Consider the following 17,986-nt stretch of genomic DNA (forward strand, 5'->3'; position numbering starts at 1 on the left):
TGCCCTCATGGAGCTCTTACTCCCTTGATCCCAATGCATCCTGAAAGGTAGGACTGTATTGCTATCATCTACGTATTTGGGAAAAGTAAACAAAATACAAAGAGACCAGGGCACTTTCCTGAGGTCACACAGTGGGCAGGAGGAAGAATGCAATTTCATCCCAAATCAGTGGTTTCCAGTCCTGGCCTCTGTTGTCAGATTAGGGTAAAGATTTCATTCCAGCCAGGCTTCCTTCTTATTTTGGCCTTTTCCTTAGGAGCTGATGTAGGTCGCTTAACCTCAGTCTCTTTGTCTGACAAATGGGCTGTTAATACAAGATGAGAAGGGGATAAATGCATGAAGACAAGGAGGGCCTCCTGGAGGAGGTGACATTTGAGCTAAGTAAGGCCTGATGATGGGAGGAGCTGGCCCAGGACAGAACTGGGGGAGAGTATCCTGCAAGCAGGAACAGCATATGCAAAGGTCCTGAGGCTTCTTTTTTTTTTTTTTTAAGTGGTAGGTAGCCATGCAGGGTTTTAAGCCGTGGATTGACAGGATCCGATTTACGTATTTATTTATTTGTTTGTTTGTTTGTTTGTTTTTTAGGGCTACACCCCTGGCATATGCAGGTTCCCAGGCTAGTGGCTGAATTGGAGCTACAGCTGCTGGCCTACACCACAGCCACAGCAACATGGGATCTGAGCCATGTCTGCAACTTATACCACAGCTCACAGCAACGCCAGATCCTTAACCCACTGAGTGAGGCCAGGGATTGAACCTGCAACCTCATGGTTCCTAGTCGGATTTGTTTCCACTGTGCCATGATGGGGCCTTCCTGATTTACATATTCAAAAGGATTCTTGTGGCTGTATATGTGGAGAGAGGAACAGGGAGGAGTGATTGCATTAGTCCAGGCAGGAGGTGGTGGTGGCTTGGACCAGGTGGGTAGGTGAGGAAGCGGGAAAGCTGATGGCATTAGCTGACAGATGGAAGTGGAGTGTCAGAGAAAGAGAGGGGGCGAGGATGTCTGGGAGAGGGTTTGGGCGGGAGCCCCTGGAAGGCAGAGGTGCCCTTCCCCAGGCTGGGAAGAGCTTGGCGGTGTGAGGGTTTGGAGGGCAGTTCAGGAGCTAGGTTTCAGGCGAGTTAAGTTTGCGATGGCCTCGCACATCCAGGAGGAGTTGTCCGGGTGTCAGGAGTCCAGCTGGGCCCAGGCTGGGGCTGTACTCTTGGGCTGTGGGGACTGGTCGAGAACATGTTACAGTGAGTGTGGACAGAGGTGAGGTCGCTTTGCAGAGTGTCCCCGACTTACCTCCCCGTGGCTTGCCATGTGGAGCGCCAGTGCCTCTTCCTGGGAGAGCTGCGTCTGCAGGTGGCCGGTTCCCCATGACAGCCATGGGGTGGTGGGAAAGGATCCAGCAACCTCCCTCCACCCCTGCCCCAGCCTCTCTCCATCCTGGGCGTCCCCGCCAGCTTCCCTGACTGGAAGATCTCCCCAGACAGGTGGGGCTGCTGTGCTGTAGTCACCCATGGCAGCCACCATGTTGCATCCTGGCCTGAGGACCATGATGTCATCTCCGCAGGGGTCTCCATGTGGCTGTTGCTGGATCAGCCTGGGACCGAGCCCTAGAGTCGGGGCCAAGCCGGCAGAGGTGGCTGTGGGCCGCTGGCCTCGGTCTCCTTCAACCACTGCCCCCCATCTCCCGTTCCCACCCCCACATCTATCCTGTTCCCCCGTCCTGTCCGGGGACCTCTCAGCAGCTCTTTCCCTGCTTGCTCTGCCCACCCGCACCAGGGCCAGGCTGCTGTCTTTGCCCATCACCGTGGTGGCACCCCCAATTCTGGTCCTCCCACTTCCAGGCTTGATCCCTGAAATCTAATTCCTCACCGAAACAGAGGGTTCTTTTGCCTCTTAAAAGCTGGGAGGAGTTCCTGTCATGGCTCAGTGGTAAAGAACCTGACTAGTATCCATGAGGATGCAGGTTCGATCCCTGGCCTCGCTCAGTGGGTTAAGGATCCGTCGTTGCCATGAGCTGTGGCGTAGGCCAGCAGCTGCAGCTCTGATTTGACCCCTAGCCTGGGAACTTCCATATGCTGTGGTGTGGCCCTAAAAAAAAAACTAAATGAATAAATAAAAGCTGGGAGGCGTTGCTTTTTAAAAAAATCCTAACTTCTGGCTTCTCTCGAAAAAATTTAATAAATAAATAAAGCCAAAACCTTAAAACTGCAGAACATCTGGTGACACTGGGCCTGTGGCCTTCCCCCTGGCCACACACTAGGAGGGCATGAGCGGCCGTCCCCCCCCCCCACCCCATATGCCCACCTGTTCCCCACCATCCCCCCCCCACTCCTCCTTTATTGTCTGTCACATCGCAGAAGAGAGGGCGATTTCTCTGTTCCAAGCCCTTGGAAAAAGCGGCAGAATGACTGTGATCCACTCATCCAGTAGGATCCTGGGCTGCCATAACCTGAGTGAAGAGACCCCTCGTGTAATGATAGAGAGAGATCTTTACACTGTATTATATGGGAAAAGCAGGTGCACATATCCTGTGTATGCTGTTGTTATTTTGTGTGTAAAAAGGGGAAGATAAAAATATGTGTGTGTGTGTGCATGTACATGCATAAATATATTTATTTTTTTCCAGCTTTATTAAGACGAAGGTGTATATATATAACATTGTGTACGTTTAAGGTATACAAATAGTTGACTTAATACACATATATTGCAAAATGATGACTGCCAAGGTGCAGCTTTAAGTGTATAATACAGTATTACTAACTCTCATCATTCTGCTGAATATTAGATCCTCAGAAACACAGTCCGCTGGTAACTGGAGCTTTGTACTCTTTGAACAACCTGTGCATGTTTATTTGGAAGGATGCACAAGCCACTTGGAGCTGTGGTTCCCGTGGGAGGCGGGAGGGACTAGGTGAGTGGGGCCTGGGGTACAGGAGAGAGAGGGACTTTTCATTTTTTTGATTTTTTTATATTTTTGACTTTCAAGCTATGCGAATGGTTATTAGTTAGAAGTTATGTGGGTTTTTTTGGCCACACCCATGGCATGCAGAAGTTCCTGGGGCAGGGATCGAACCTGCTCCATAGCAGTGACCTGAGCGGCTGCAATGGCAACGCTGGATTCTTAGCCCCCTGGGCCACAAGGGAACTCCAGAAGTTGCATTTTTAAACAAGAAGTAAAAAAGGGCAAATGAATTGTAGCCTGAGGGGGTTCGGTGGGCGTCAAAGCAGATGTGCACGCAGATCCTTGAGGGCAGGCAGGGATTGTGCTGGTCACTGCAGAGCCCCGGGGAGGAGACGCTCCGTAAACATGTGTCAGCTGAATGGCCGAAGCACTTCGCCTTATTCCCTGCCCATGTCTGCGGGCATAGTGTTCCCGGTCCTAGGTGGCATTTGACCTTGTGACCCTCCTTTGGGGCCACCTCCGGGGGACTGGAGGCCTGGATGCTCACCTCTCCCTGCTTCTCTCCTCCAGGCTTTCCTGCATCGCATCCGGCAGAACGTGGCGGACTCCGTGGAGAAGGGCCTGACGGAGGAGAATGTCAAGGTGTGGACATAGGGCTGCCCCCTCTCCTGCCGTCCCTGCTGCTGTGGGCAGAGCTGCCTCCCTCCTACTGGGCGATGTTGGGAGGGCGCATGGGGGTGGGGGTGGGGGTGGGTGCATCCGCGGGCAGATGGCTTTGCCCTCCCAATGGCTTGCTCCCTGCAGCTCCTAGAGGCCTCTCAATCCGTGAGCTGACTGTGCTTGGTGGGCTGTCAGGACTCAGCCCCCGTCCCCAATTCAAGACTTTCACCCCTGGCTTCTCATGACCATCCTGTCTTCTCTCCTCCTTGGGCCAGGCCCCCGGGCAGGGAGTCAGTGGAAAATCCCTTTCCATGCGTCCCTGGGAGCCTGGCACCTCCAGCTGCCCTCCTGGCAGCCCCGGCCCCTGCCCTGCACTGGGCGGTGAGTGTCGAGGCAGGACAGTTGAGTAATCGGGTCCAGGCTTCGTCTTGGCTGCGGCTCTGGGGAGTTTGGGAGGAAGTCAATAGGCCTTCTGTGTGCATGGTGGAGGCCCCAGCGCTCCCCAGGCCCGGCTGTCTCAGTTGACCTCACTCTCTGGGCAGCTGCCTCCAGTCCCTGGGCTCCAGGGTCCTGGTCCCAGGAGAGAGAGGGAGACTGGGCAGGGTGGGGGTCAGAGGTACCTGGCATGGACAGCACACAAAGGACTTGGTCCACAGGACGCCCCCTGCATATGTCCTGGTGAATATGAACAGTAACCCTTATACATTGACAATTCTGAGCCCAATCGTTTTTGTTTTTTTTTTTTTAATTTATATATTTATTTTATGGCTGTACCTATGGCACATGGAAGTTCCTGGGCCAGGGATTGAATATGAGCTGCAACTGGGACCATGCCAGATCTTTTAATGCACAGCTCCTGGCTGAGAATTGAACCCGCACGCATCTCTGCAGTACCCCAAGCTGCTGCCATTGGATTCTTTTTTTTTTTTTTTTAAATTTTCCCACTGTACAGCAAGGGGATCAAGTTATCCTTACATGTGTACATCACATTTACATTTTTCCCCCACCCTTTGTTTTCCATTGTGCCACAGCAGGAATTCCCTGAGTTCAATATTTTTGAATAAGAAAGCTGAGGCTTAGAGATGTAAAGAGACCTGCTTGGCTGGTCTCTGGTAAAGCTGGGATCGAAGCTTTTTATGTATTCATTCATTCAGCAAATATTTACTAAGCACCTATTGTTTCGTTATAGCTATTTATTATAATATTTGTTATAATAAATTGATATTCATAATTTATTACAGTTTTTAAAAATTACCTTCTTGTGAACTACAACTCACATATAGTAAGAGTACAATGTACAGCCTCCTCTTTGCTCCTCCCAGCATATGCCCCTCCCCAAAGATAACCATTGACTTCTAGTGACATTGATTAACTTTGCCTGTTCTTGAACTTTATATGAAAGTGAGCTTTTTTGTTGTGCTTGGCATCTTTCACTCACTGTTCTGTCTGTGAGTTTTGCCTATGTTGTTGTGTGCAGCCAAGGGTCATTCTTCATTGCTGCATAGTATTCCATCATGTGAATGCACCACAGTTGACTTGTTCATTCTTCTGTGGATGGATATGTGTGTGATTTCCAGTTTTTAAATATGGTGACCATTCTTGTCTATGTCTTTGGGGGGACACGGGCTCTCATTTCTTTTGAGTATATACTCAGGAGATAGATACTTCTTTTGAAATTCTGCGACCATTCCTGGAAGTCAGTATAACAATAGGATCTATCCTTTGTGTCTTTAACATAAGCAGATTCAACCATGTGAGCTGGCAAAAACAAGAGTTTTTGTTTGTGAGGGTGATACTTTTAGCCACTTCATGTGACAAGCATCCCCCAGGGTGAGGATGAGAAGGAAGGGGGTCCCCCGCCTTCTCAGACTGCAGCATTGACCAGTGGTCTCCTGCCCTGCAGCCGTCCCTGCCCACCCTCAGGCCTCTCCCTCTGCAGGGTCTATGGGTTGGTCTTTTTAACCATGTGAATATCTTCTTCAAAATTAAATTAAAATTCACTTGTTAAGAAGAAAAAAAAAACAAAAACAGAAAAAGGAATTTATGCAGTTCAAAGTTCCTAATGTAAATGGAAGTTTTCCCTAGTTCTTCTGAGAGGCCCTTGTGGTTACCAGCCTGTGTAAAACTGCCAGGGAGTCTCTGCCTCTGCCAGTGTAGAGAGGGGTGGCCTTTGCATGTGTTCCTTTACACAGAGGGACCCACACTGGACTCCTGTGTGGCACTGTGATTCGTCCCCACTTAACAGAATGGATCACGGATCATCCCAGGGTTTCACCTCCACTATTCAGACTCGCAGATCCTTTTTACAGGCGCAAAGTTTTTCAGAACATGGAATTTAATTAAATATAACCAGCCCAGGCGTTTCTGTTGTGGCTCGGCGGTAACAAACCCGACTAGTATTTATGAGGTTGCGGGTTCGATCCTTGGCCCCGCTCAGTGAGTTAAGGATCCAGTGTTGTCATGAGCTGTGGTGTAGATTACAGATGTGGCTCAGATCTGGTGTGGCTGTGGCGGTAGCATAGGCCGGCAGCTACAGCTCCCATTCGACCCCTAGCCTGGGAACTTTCATGTGCTGTAGGTACAGCTGTAAAAAGAAAAGGAAAAAAAAAAAAGTATATAACAAGCCCAATTTGCTTGACTGTTGACAAGTCTCTGTTAACGGATTTGTAACTTTTTTCCAGTCTTCTGCTACTACATCTAAGGCTGCAGGATATCATCTTGGCTGTCCACTCAGTTTTCACCCTGGGCACAGTGAACACATTGGGCTGGGGAGCTCTTTGCCATAGGGGGCTGTCCTGTGTATTGTAGAATGTTTAGCAGTTTCCATGGCCTCTACCTCTGAGACACTGGTTGCATCCTCCCCAGCAATTTGTGACAACTGAAAATGTCCCCAGACATTGGCAAGTGTGTCCCCTGGTTGGAAATGACTGATCAAAAAGCTAAATTCTAAAAGCAGAATTGCTGGGTCAGGTTGTGCATTTCAAACTGGCTGGGTTCCTGTGGGGAAGCAGGCTCTCATGTATCGTTTGCAAGAGTTTGTTTGTTTATTTATTTATTTATTTATTTGCTTTTTAGGGCTGGGGGTCGAATCAGAGCTGTAGCCAGTGGCCTGCGCCACAGCCACAGCAACGCCAGATCCCAGCCGCATTTGCAACCTACACCACAGCTCATGGCAATGCCGGATCCTTAACCCACGGAGCGAGGCCAGGGATTGAACTCGAAACCTCTTGGCTCCTTGTCGGATTTGTTTCTGCTGCGCCATGACGGGAACTCCCGTTTGCGAGAGTTTACACGGCCCATTTGGAGTGTCCTTGTCTATCGTGTTTTCTTGGATCACATCATTTGAATAGGTGCCTGGAAATACCCTCATGGTCCTGAAGCTCAGTCCTGCGGGGGGCATACCTGTCGTGTCTGGCGTGACGAAGATTGCGACCAGTGTCGTACTCTGACCCTCTGCACGCCGAGTGTGAAGTTCAGTCCTGCTGCTTCGCTGGCCTCTGTGACCTTGGGAATGCCCCTTATTTTCTCGGAGCCTCTGTTCCTCACCTGTAAATTGGGGATGATGACAGTTTCTGCCTCATGGAGTTAGACTGAGGACTGGAGGCCATAAATGCATATTAAGTTCTTAGCAGAGGAAGAGCAGCGATCCTGTTGAGTAACGCTGGCAGTGTTTTTGTCCTGATTCCTCGTAGCTCCGGTGTATGAGAGCCTGTTTTCCCACGCCCTCCTCACCCGCGCCAGGGGTTATGCATTTTTTTTTATGCTTCATTTTGTTCTCCCTTTACGCCTCGATTTAATGCTCTCCTTGGGCCTCGTCTTTCCCTCCCAGATCCTGTTCTCAAACATTGAAGACATCCTGGAAGTTCATAAAGATTTCTTGGCCGCCTTGGAGTTTTGTTTACATCCGGAGCCTCAGTCTCAGCATGAACTTGGGAACGTTTTCCTAAAATTTGTGAGTACGATGCCCCAGCCCTTACCAGAGCCTGTAGCTTTTGGGAATGGGCTTCTTCCTGGGTCCCCGACCTGCCCACCCTCGGCCAGCTTCCTCTGCAAGTCTGTCTGGGAGATGGAGAGGCAGGTGGGCAGGTGGGTAGGTGGGCCCAGCCTCTGCCCCACCCTGCAACCCAGGAATAACGGGCTGAGGGTCCGGCCCAGCAGACTGGGGGGGCTCTTCCGTTGCCTCTCTGCCCCCTCCATTTGGGGTGTGACTTCCTTTTCCTGGAGATTTTTACTCATTGACTGTGTCCTGGGGCCCCTGTCACCTCCTGGACTGGCAGGGCTCCTCTGCTGCGGAAAGACCCAGAGAGGCAGCCAGTGGCCGGAGGGGTGGACTTGGGTCAGACACATGTGGGTCTGAGTCCCGGCCTGGGCACCCCCTGGCCAGCAAGGGTGTCTGACCCCTGGGTGCCCACTTGGACTGCTGGTCGGGGAGGCTGACGCTGGTCATAATAGCCTCTCTCTTCCCGAGTCGCTTAGGATTGTTCGGGGACTGCTGGACGAGGGACGGCAGAGCTCAGCCCGCAGGAGGCTAAGGACTCCTTCCATACCCGCTCCTTGTGCGCGGCCTGCCCCCCCCCCCACAGGGCAGAAACCCGCTCTGGCCTCACGGGCTCGAGGCCTGGGCCACGCTCCTCTCCTCTCCGAGCCTCAGGGTCCTCCTCTGACTGAGGAGCAGGGCTAATGATGCCTCCGTGGGTTGATAGAAAGACTCAAAGAGGTAAAGCAAGAACGCCTGTGGCACAGAGCGGCCGTTCTCAAACCAGCTTTGCCCCCTGGGGACATTTGGTCACATCTGGAGATGATTTTGGTTGTCATCCCTTGGGGAGGGGGACGTGCTCCTGGCTTCTAGCAATGCCACCTAATAGCCCGTAATGTGCAGGACAGTCCCTGCAATAGAGGATTATCCGACCTCAGGTGTCAGCAGAGACCTTGGCCTGCTCGTGGGTCCTCGGTCCGTGTGGGTGCCAACTTCCATTATCACTGTCATTGTCACCAAGTCCCTTCTCCAGGGCATCACCTCTGGAGGGTCTGAGTCTGTGGTAACAGAGCCTCGTGTGGCTCTGCCCTCAGGGAGCGACCACCTCCTGTTGTGTCACTGTCCTCCGGGAATGGCCAGGCTGCCCAGCTGCTCAAGGGCTGCGTTAGCCCCTGCAGGTTGTTTTAACTCGTCTGGGCCTCAGTATCCTCACCCGTAGAATGGGTTAAAAACTAGACCTGACCCATGCTGCAGTTGGGGATCGAGAGAGGCAACACAGAGTGTGGGCTCAGCACAGCTCCCGGCATGTGCGCTAAGTGCTAGGTAGATGCTGGACATTGTTCACCTGGCCACCACCCGTCGGGGTTTGAAATGGGGTAACATGAGAGCGAGACGGGGCGCAGTGAGATGGGCACCAGTGGAGGAGGATGTGATCTGCTTTGGGTTTTGAGGGCCCCCAGCTGCTGTGAGGGGGAGCGGCCGGAGGGGCACGGGAGTGGCCAGGCCAGGAAGAGGTCCCAGATGATGGTGGCCTGGGCTGCAGGTGGCGGTGCAGGTGGTGAGAGAGGTGAGGGGCCGTATGGGTCCAGTGCAGGCATCCTGAATAGGCCTTCAGGTTCAGAGGAAGGAGGGAGCCCTCATTTCTCTGGAGCCAGGCTGCTTAGGTTCCCATCCCAGTTCCACCGCTGAAAAGCTGAGTGACCTTGGGCAAGTCCCTTCACCTCTCTGGGCCTCGATCTCCAGCTCTGTAAAATGGGGGTAGTGGTAGGGTGCACCTGCCCTTTGGTGCTGTCTCAGGATGAAATGATGTAACTCAGCAAAGCATGGAGATCCCACCTGGCACCAAGCTGATGTTGCATGAGTGTCTGCCATGGGCGTTATTCCAGCTGGGGCACCGGGGACAGCTTTCAGGAGGTGGTGGCCTTATGGGGGCTGACCGAGAAGTGATGACACCTGAGCTTAAAGTGGAGCAATCCGTACTTTAGCCCAAGTGGGGAAGGTGCTCTGGCTTACAGACCAGCCCACTGGTGCTGCCCAGTCAGTGGGCAGAGGGAGACTTCCTCAGCCCAGCCCCACCACTGACTTCTGAGACGATCACAAACCAGTGCTCCGTGGGCCTGTTCTTTGTGCTGGGCGCTGTTCTAAGTGCTCCGTGCTTATTAATTCATTACAACGTTGCAACAGCCTTTAACAGTGTGTGCTATGGTTATACCCGTTTTGCAGATGAGGCAGCTGAGGCCCAGAGAGGCTAAGTCAGTGCATAGGCTCACACAGCTGGTGGGTGTTGGAGGCGTCTGACTCCCATGCTTGTGTTTTTCACCCGCTTACATGATAAAGTCTCCTGATATTATTATACTGTGTGCCAGGCACTGGACTTCACCCTGCGGTTGGTGCCAGTACAATAAGCTTACTTTCTGCTGCTATGAGGCTCATAAGGCCGAAGAAAGGGAGGATCCGTCAGTTGGCAGCAGAGATCATTTCAGATGGGGATGCAGATTTGTGAAGGATGTAAAATGCAGATGTGCTAAGGAGTGACTCTCCTGGAGGTCGCCTGAAATTGGGAAGTCAGGGACAGGGTTGCTAGATCAAGCAGACACCACCACCCAGGACAGTGGAGTAAATTTGGATTTCAAGTAAATGACAAATAATATTTTAGCATGAGTATATCTCATGTATTGTTTGGGACATACTTACATGAAAACATGATTTGTTGCTTACCTGAAATGAGCACTCAGCTGAGTGTCTTATGTTTTATCTGGCAGTCAGGGAAGGCGTCTGTGAAGTGGTGGAATGGGGGATCTTGGGGAAAGTGTACTCCACGTGGAGAGGAAGCCAGGCTGGGGGCCCTGCAGGGAGCAGGGTTGGTCTGCCAGGGGAAGGCAGAGAGGCCAGTGTGGCTGGAGCCAAGTGAGCGATGGAGAGAGTTCAAGGGTGTTGGAGAGGGGCAGATCCTGTAGGGATCGTATTCTGAGAGTTGGAGGTTTTTCGCAGGAAGTGGTGCGGTCTGCATTGGGTTTTAGCCCCTTCTCCCCACAGCTGTGGGGACAGGTGGATGACGGGTTGGGGAAAGCAAGACCTAAATCTCCTGCTCACCACCCCATCAGAGATGTCTACACAGCCCGCTCCATCCCTTCTCCCCGTCTTAGGCTTTGTGGGTGTGAAGTGAGTAGTTGGGAGCAGATGGTCTTTGTGGAGCTAGTGTCACCCCCCGCTGAGAACAGCAGCCACTGCTTCGGACAGTCCTTGGGCTAGACCCTCTTCCCCAGCTGTCCGCAGCTGGCAGCTCTCCTCTTCTCCTTCATAGCCCAGACCCACAGCCACACCCTCCCCACCCAACCCATCTGCATGTGCACAGCTCTGTCCATTTCCTCCTGGCCAGACACTCAAAGCCCCATGTGGGGCCTCTAGGAGGAAACTGGACACTTGACCTGTTAGCCTTCAAAAGCAGCACTGCCACATTTGCTGCGTAAATGCAGCTGAGATGCAGCTGGGTTTGGATTCAATGAAAGGGGATGGGAGTGATGAAACTGAGTATGGTTTTGAAGAGGGGGTGTTGTCACTTGCTAAATTTAACTTCTCAAAGCCTCAAGCTTTGCTCCCCTGCTCTTTTCACAGGAGTAAGGAGAGGATGACGTTGCAGAGTGTGTCAGAGAAGGGGCTAAGAGGATGAGGAATGACAAGCCTGTGGCAATCTTATCACTTACTCCCCTCTCCTGCAGCCATGGCAGACATCACTAATCAATCATAGCCTTCTCCATGGGGCTCCAGAATTCCTCTCACTAGTGTTTCAGCCAGCACTGTTAATTGACTGATGTTGGCATGTGAGAATGAACATACATGGCTGTGCTCTTTGGTCCAGTCCCTTCATGGTGCAGATAGGGATAGAACAGGGAGATCTTGCCATCTCACCAGGCTTGGATCCATTCTCTCATTTTTCTTCCCCCCTTCAGAATGTGCATATATTAGGACTGTCTTCATTGCAAGTGACAGTAATAACTCAAATAGGCTTAAACAACAAAAAAGACTTTATTGGCCCATACAAATGAAATATTCAGGGTGGGTTGGCTTCAGGCATAGCTGGATCCAGGACCCCAGCTATGATGTTTTCAGAACTTGGTCTTTCTTTATCTCTAGGCTCTACTTTCCTCATCTTGGCTTAATTCTTGGAGTGGTGGGGAGGTATATACCTCACATGGTGGCAGAGGCAGCCCTCAGCAGCTTCAGGCTAATAGCAACAACAGTTCAAAGGGAGCTTTTCTTCATAGTAATTCCAGCACAGTTCTCGAGGGCTCTTATTGGCCCAGCTTGGATCACATGGCCACTATTACCAGGATAGGGAGCTCTTTGATTGGTTTGGCCTAGGTCACATGCTTACCCAAGGTGTCCGGAAGTGGAGTGGCATCAGTGGGATCAACATGTAGGAGGTGGTTCCCCAGGGGAAAAATTGGGGGCTATGACCAGAACAAGGGGGAATGGATGCTGGGCGAGTAAAGCAACGCATGTTCTAGCGAAGAGTTGAGGCCGTGATGTGGGGGACAGGGGCATGCGGAAGAAACATGGGGCAGGTGTGAGGGCCTCGGGTGCCACTCAGCTCCTTCTTCTGCTTTCTTGCTTCATTTAGCCAGCAGTCAAGAGGCCTGCTCTCTTTCTGAGACTTCAGTCCCTACTGGCCACAGCTGTGACCTCAGCAGGTGCACACCCTGCCTCCGTGGAGCTCATAGTCTAGAGGGTGGTTGCAGGGAGGTGGACAGTGCAAAAGTGAGGAGCCAAACATAGCTGGGGGCGAGAGCCATCATCGTATTTCTCAAAATCCACCTGGTACCTTCCAGGGTGGCCTTCCCCAGGCCTGAGTCCACTCAGCTCCCTTTCTCCTGACTCTGCCTTGTTTTTTTTGTCATCAAACCCACCCATTCACTGTCCCGTCACCCCCGTCATAGACAGATTCACCAATGGGATAGTGAATTTGCTGAAGTAATGATGGTAATAATAGCACCATCAATAATAGCAGTAATAATACTGGCTAATAGTTAATGAGCCCTTACTATGCACTGTTTTAAGCATTTGCAATGAACTCACCTGGTAACCCTCACAGTAGCCCTATGACAGGGAGGTCATTATTGTCTATAATTTACAGGCATGAAGGCAGATGCTCTGAAACATTACAGACTTTGCTCAAGGTCACAGTGCTGGCCATCTGGGGAGTTGAGCTATGAGCCTGGCGGTCTGACTATAAAACCTGCGCTTGAACTTATTAGACTTCTGGTGTCTTGTCTTGGAGCTGTGCCGATAGCAGGGCCTGTAGGTCAGGGAAAGCCCAGGCTATTGGCTGCAAAGCTGGACCTCAGCATACACGCTCGTGTTGGCCATCAGCTCTGCTGTGAGCCCTTTGCTGCTCGGGGTGTCTGCTCACACGGTGTGCACACGGAGTCCCCAGAGGGAGCTGGGGCAGCTTGGGGTGCTTACTGATTCTGAAACCCATTTTCTCTCCTCGTTGGTTTCCTCTTTCCTGCAGCCACCCATCAGCAGGATGACTGGGGGCTTGCTTAGAAACAAGACGAGCTGCTTACTTTGCAGACCCACCTCTTCCTTCCTCAGCTTCTTGAGGCCGCCTGGCCACCGCCCAGGCCAAGGTCAAGGCCCTCCAGCCCTTCCTGTCCTGTGGCCTTGCCCAGGACATCCTTGTTTGGGGTTTGGCGAGTTGGGAAGGGGTATTCTGTGAGCCTTTGGGAACCAAGGATGCCCAGTGGAGAGCTTCCTGCTGAGATGGCTCCTGTCCCTTCCAGTCCCGGAAGCCCTGACTGATGCTTACAGATCTGGTGACCCACCGGTGACCTCGATTGGTTTGGGGCTTAGGGGCATCTGGAGGTCAACGGCGCTATCCCCCTGCCTCAGCAATGCCATGCGATGTGGCAGCGATCAGAGACCTATTTATTGCCCCAAATTCCTGAGTCTTGTTTTGGCTCTGCTGGTTCGTATATCCAGGGCACTGCACATAGTAGGTGTGTAGAGTTCATTCATTTAGTAAGTATTCACTGAGGCCCTACCATGTGCCGGGCATAGTGCTGGGATCTGAGGAAACCTCAGTGAACACGAGCATGTGGTCACTGCCTTCAGGGAGCTGACCGTTAAGTGGGGAAAGACAGATGATGAGCAGTAATCTGGATCGTGAGGACGTTGTAAAGAAAGTGAAGGTGGGGTGAGGGGTGGGAGGTTGGTGGAGAACACCAGGCCCCTTTAGCTGGGGGAGTCCTGGTGTCATTTGAGGAGGCGACATTCGAGTTGAGGCTCGAATGGCGGGGAGCAGCCAGGCTTTGGGTTAGAGTGTTCCGGGTGGAAGGAACGGCAGGAGCAAAGGCCTGAGGTCGAGCGGGCTTGGCACATTCAGGGAGCAGACAGAAGGGTGGTGAAAGGCAAGGTCACATCGTCTGGTCCTTGAAGGATATGATAAAGTGTTGGATTTTATTTCTAGTATAATAGAACACCACTGGAGGATTTAAGCAGGGGTGTGACAACACAGTCTTCACTTGTCATTTATCGGCACTTACTGTATGTTGAAACCTCATGTCTGGACTCATTTCATTTCTGTAACAACCCCATAAATTAAAGACTGGAGTTAACTCCCCCTCAACAGATGAGGAAATTAAGGCCCAGAGAGGCCAGGTAACATGCCCAGGTTCACAGCTGGAAAAGCAGAGCCAGGATTCCAGCCACCCAGGCCACGCGGCTTGGGTCTGTGTTCTTGATCCTGGGCCATGCTGCTTCCTGAGTGGTCGCCGGTTGCGGAACTAGGGCAGGAGTGGAGGCTGAGAAGTGGGAGCCACCTCGGCTGACATCCCCCCTGCCGCGTGTCCCTCAGGGTCGGGGCGGGGAGGGGAGGTCCGCACCTCTTAGGCCCCCTGGCCCAGCCGTCCGTCCGCACATCTCAGAGCATCAGCCTTCCCACGGTGACCGGTCTCCCATGGGCTCTGTCCTTGTCTTGCAGAAGGACAAGTTCTGCGTGTACGAGGAGTATTGCAGTAACCACGAGAAGGCCCTGCGGCTGCTTGTGGAGCTGAACAAGATCCCCACTGTGCGAGCCTTCCTTTTGGTGAGTTCACTCTTTTCCGCCTGCCCCTCCCTCCGTCTCTGCCTCAGCGGTGCTGCCTGATCCCCTCCTCAGCTCGCCAGTCTGTACAGCAGGGAAACGTTTTCTCTAAAGGGCCAGATGGTGACTATCTTTTTGCCTCTGTGTGTCATTTAGCCTCTGTCACGATGACTCTACTCTGTTGCTCTAGCATGAAGACAGCCCTAAACAATATGTCAGAACCAAAGCATGGTTGTATTCCAATAAAACTTTATTTACAAAAGCAGGCACAGAGGGTGAGATTGGCCCGAGGACCAATTCCTGGTCCAAAGTAATGATCCTGATTAGACTGGGAACAAGAGTAGTAATAATTGTATTATTAGGATTATTGTAAGTGAAAGAAAGTCTAGTTAAAATTGGCCTAAGGGGAAAAAGAAAGTTTCATTGGTTCACTTTTCTGCAAAGTTTAAGACCTGGGAGAGCTTCACAAACAGTAGAATCTGGGTGTTTGAATGATGTCATCAGGAGTGTGTGTCTTGACTCTGCTTTTCTTGCCTTGGCTCCATTCCCAGCCAGGATCTCCCCACATGCTGGCACCGTGGCCTCCAGCAGCTCCACGCTTATACCCCTCATAGCCATACAACTCCAAGATAAAGAGGGCTCCTCCTTTCTAATAGTAACAGCAAAAATCCTGGGTCTGATGCTCATTGGTTTAGCTGGACTCAAGACCGTATCCCTGAACCAATGGCTGTAGACAGAAGGGTTAGTTGGCGCTCTGATTGGTCACTTCTGGAGCTGGAAGTTGAGGTCAACTCCGCCCATCCTACAGGCCCTGAGGGTGAGGAGGATCCCTAAAGAACAGTTGGTTTGCACTTGTGGGAGTAAGTTGGGAGTAGACATCGGTCAGGCAAAACCGTAGACATGCCTGATGGTCTTCCCTAGAACTGCTCGGTTCACGTTGTATGAAACAGGTTCTCATCTGTCCTCTTCTCGGAGCTTTAGCAGCCACTATCTGTTGTGTATGAGTGGACATATACAGCTGTCTGCTTTACAGACCACCCAAATAACAGTGGTTTGAATAAAGCACACATTTATTTCTTTCTCATGTTAACAGCGTGGATGTGGACAGTCTGGGGCTGGTCTGGGGGCCTCGTGTCAGGGACCAATGCCTTAGTGTGTGTCTGCGTTGACACGGCCTAAGACAGTTTCTCACCACTTCCACATTCCAGGTGGTGGGATACAGGAAGAATGAGCCTGCCCTTCTCCTTTTAAGAGCGCAGGCAGAAGCTGCACGTGGCTCTTTGGCTCACATTTCATTGGCCAGAACTTAGTCACATGGCCACACCCAGCTGCAAGGGATGCTGGGTAGTATAGGCCTTATTCTGGGCAGCATGTGCCCTGCTGAAAATTCTGTTGCTGTGGAAGAAGAATACATTAGGGGACACTACCTAACCTTTGCCACAGTTGGTTTTAATGACTCCAGTATATTAAGTGACTTCCTAGGAGTATGTCCTTGAAAAGTGAAATCTTGGTCTTATGTCTCTAGATTTCCTGATCATTCAGTCGCAGACCAACTCCCTTCCCCGTCCCCATTACTGTTTTATTTCCCAGTGGCACATAGCAAAGTAGAACAGTTAACTGACATGGCATAAGAAGTCTTAACCGTCTGCCCAGACCTAAACTATATAATACAATTCTTTTTAGGGCCACACCCGTGGCATATGGAGGTTCCCAGGCTAGGGGTCGAATTGGAGCTGCAGCTGCTGGCCTGCAATCACAGCCGCAGCAGTGCTGGATCTGAACCACATCTATGATCTGCGCCACAGCTTGTAGCAACCCTGGATCTTTAACCCACTGAGTGAGGCCAGGGATTGAACCCACATCCTCACGGAGGCAATATCTGGTCCTTAACCCACTGAGCCACAATAGGAACCCCATAATACAGGGTTTTTTGGGGGGTTTTTTGTTTTTGTTTTTTGTTTTGTTTTTTAGGGCCGTAGCTGCAGCATATGGAGGTTCCCAGGCTAGGGGTCAAATCGGAGCTACAGCTGCCGGCCTACACCATACCCACAGCAACACAGGATCAGAGCCTCGTCTGCGACCTGCACCACAACTCATGGCTCATAATACAGTTCTTAATGGCACATTCTCCAATTGAATGTTTTTAGGATTTTGATTCCAAATGTATGTTTCTTGCGCTAGTGGGTTCATGTTGCCTGGCCCAGGTCCAGTGAGCATCTGAGGCAGGGCAGACTGGCCAACCCATCTCCACTTCTGTCACACGCAACTTAAGCATGTGGGATGGATGCTTTTTGTTGCTGGTATCTGCATCTTTCCATTTCTGTTTTTTTTTTCCAGTTATATTTGCAGGAGTCTGGGCACAAAGCAAAGATAAGTCAGGTAGTGTCAGGCCACACACACGGCCATGTTTCTGTGATTGGCCTGGGACTTTGAAGCCAGCACCGCTCTGGGGTCTGGGTTCCCTGACTCCCCTCTTCTGGGCTCAGCTGCATCTTGGGAAGCCACAGAGGCCAAGAAGGTGTTTGCAGGGTGTGGGGAGGAAGGGCCATGCTTTTTCCTTTTTCCTCCCTCCCGCTCCTTTAGTCTTCCACGTGGGCCAAACCACCCTTGCCCTGGCAGCAGCTGGGCTGGGCCAGATGGGGCAGGGGGAGGATGTGTGGGGTGCCAGCACATACACCATCTGTCTCCCTCCTTGCTGGCATCACCCAGCTTCTGGCCACCTGCAGAAGAGCTGTCTCCAGTCTATTATGGGATGTTAAGGCATTGGGAGCAGACACAATCTGGCTTTCCATTCATGACGTACTGTACACTAGCTGAGAGATGAGGGGGTCTTCATCTTCCTGTGCCTCCATTTCTTTCTGTAAAATGGGCGAATCGATTCATTTATTCATTCAGCTTCATTTTGAGTACCTGGTCCTGAGGTAGGGGTCATTCTAAGTACTGGAGATACAACAGTGACCAAGGCAAGAAAAGTCCCTGCTCTCATGGATGGCCATTCTCGTAGGGGTGACTTCCATGGTATGTTACATGGCCTTAAGTTCTCTGCAGGAAGTGAGTAAGTTAACGGTAGTGTTTTGAGGGAGTTTGGGTGGTGGCTGCTATTTTCGATTGTTCTTTGGAAAAGCAGCGTCTTAGGTGACATTGAAGCAGACACCAGGATAAAGTTAAGAGAGAGAACCAGGGAGTATCTGGAGGGAAAACAGAAGTACAAGTGCAAAGGGGAAGTGCAAGTGCAAAGGCCCTGAGGTACGTGTGTGTTTGAGGAGTAGGAAAAAGGCCCAGGTGGCTGGATTGGAGGTTGAAGAGGGGAAGTAGAAGAATACGGGGTCAGGAAGATTGAAGGAGGGCCGTCATTAATAAGTCATTTAA

General features: G+C 51.5%; 1 protein-coding gene across 4 annotated transcripts in view; it reads left to right on the forward strand.

The window, feature by feature from the left end:
- Positions 1-17,986, forward strand: part of PREX1 (phosphatidylinositol-3,4,5-trisphosphate dependent Rac exchange factor 1) — a 197,039-nt gene that overhangs the window by 80,404 nt on the left and 98,649 nt on the right. For all 4 annotated transcript variants that reach the window (XM_047770923.1, XM_047770921.1, XM_047770920.1 and 1 more), the window contains exons 2-4: positions 3,468-3,539; positions 7,387-7,509; positions 14,516-14,620. In XM_047770923.1, coding sequence (XP_047626879.1) covers positions 3,468-3,539; positions 7,387-7,509; positions 14,516-14,620 — 300 coding nt within the window. The remainder of the gene's footprint in view (positions 1-3,467; positions 3,540-7,386; positions 7,510-14,515; positions 14,621-17,986) is intronic.

This window comes from Phacochoerus africanus, chromosome 3, assembly GCF_016906955.1.
Source record: "Phacochoerus africanus isolate WHEZ1 chromosome 3, ROS_Pafr_v1, whole genome shotgun sequence".
NCBI lineage: Eukaryota > Metazoa > Chordata > Mammalia > Artiodactyla > Suidae > Phacochoerus > Phacochoerus africanus.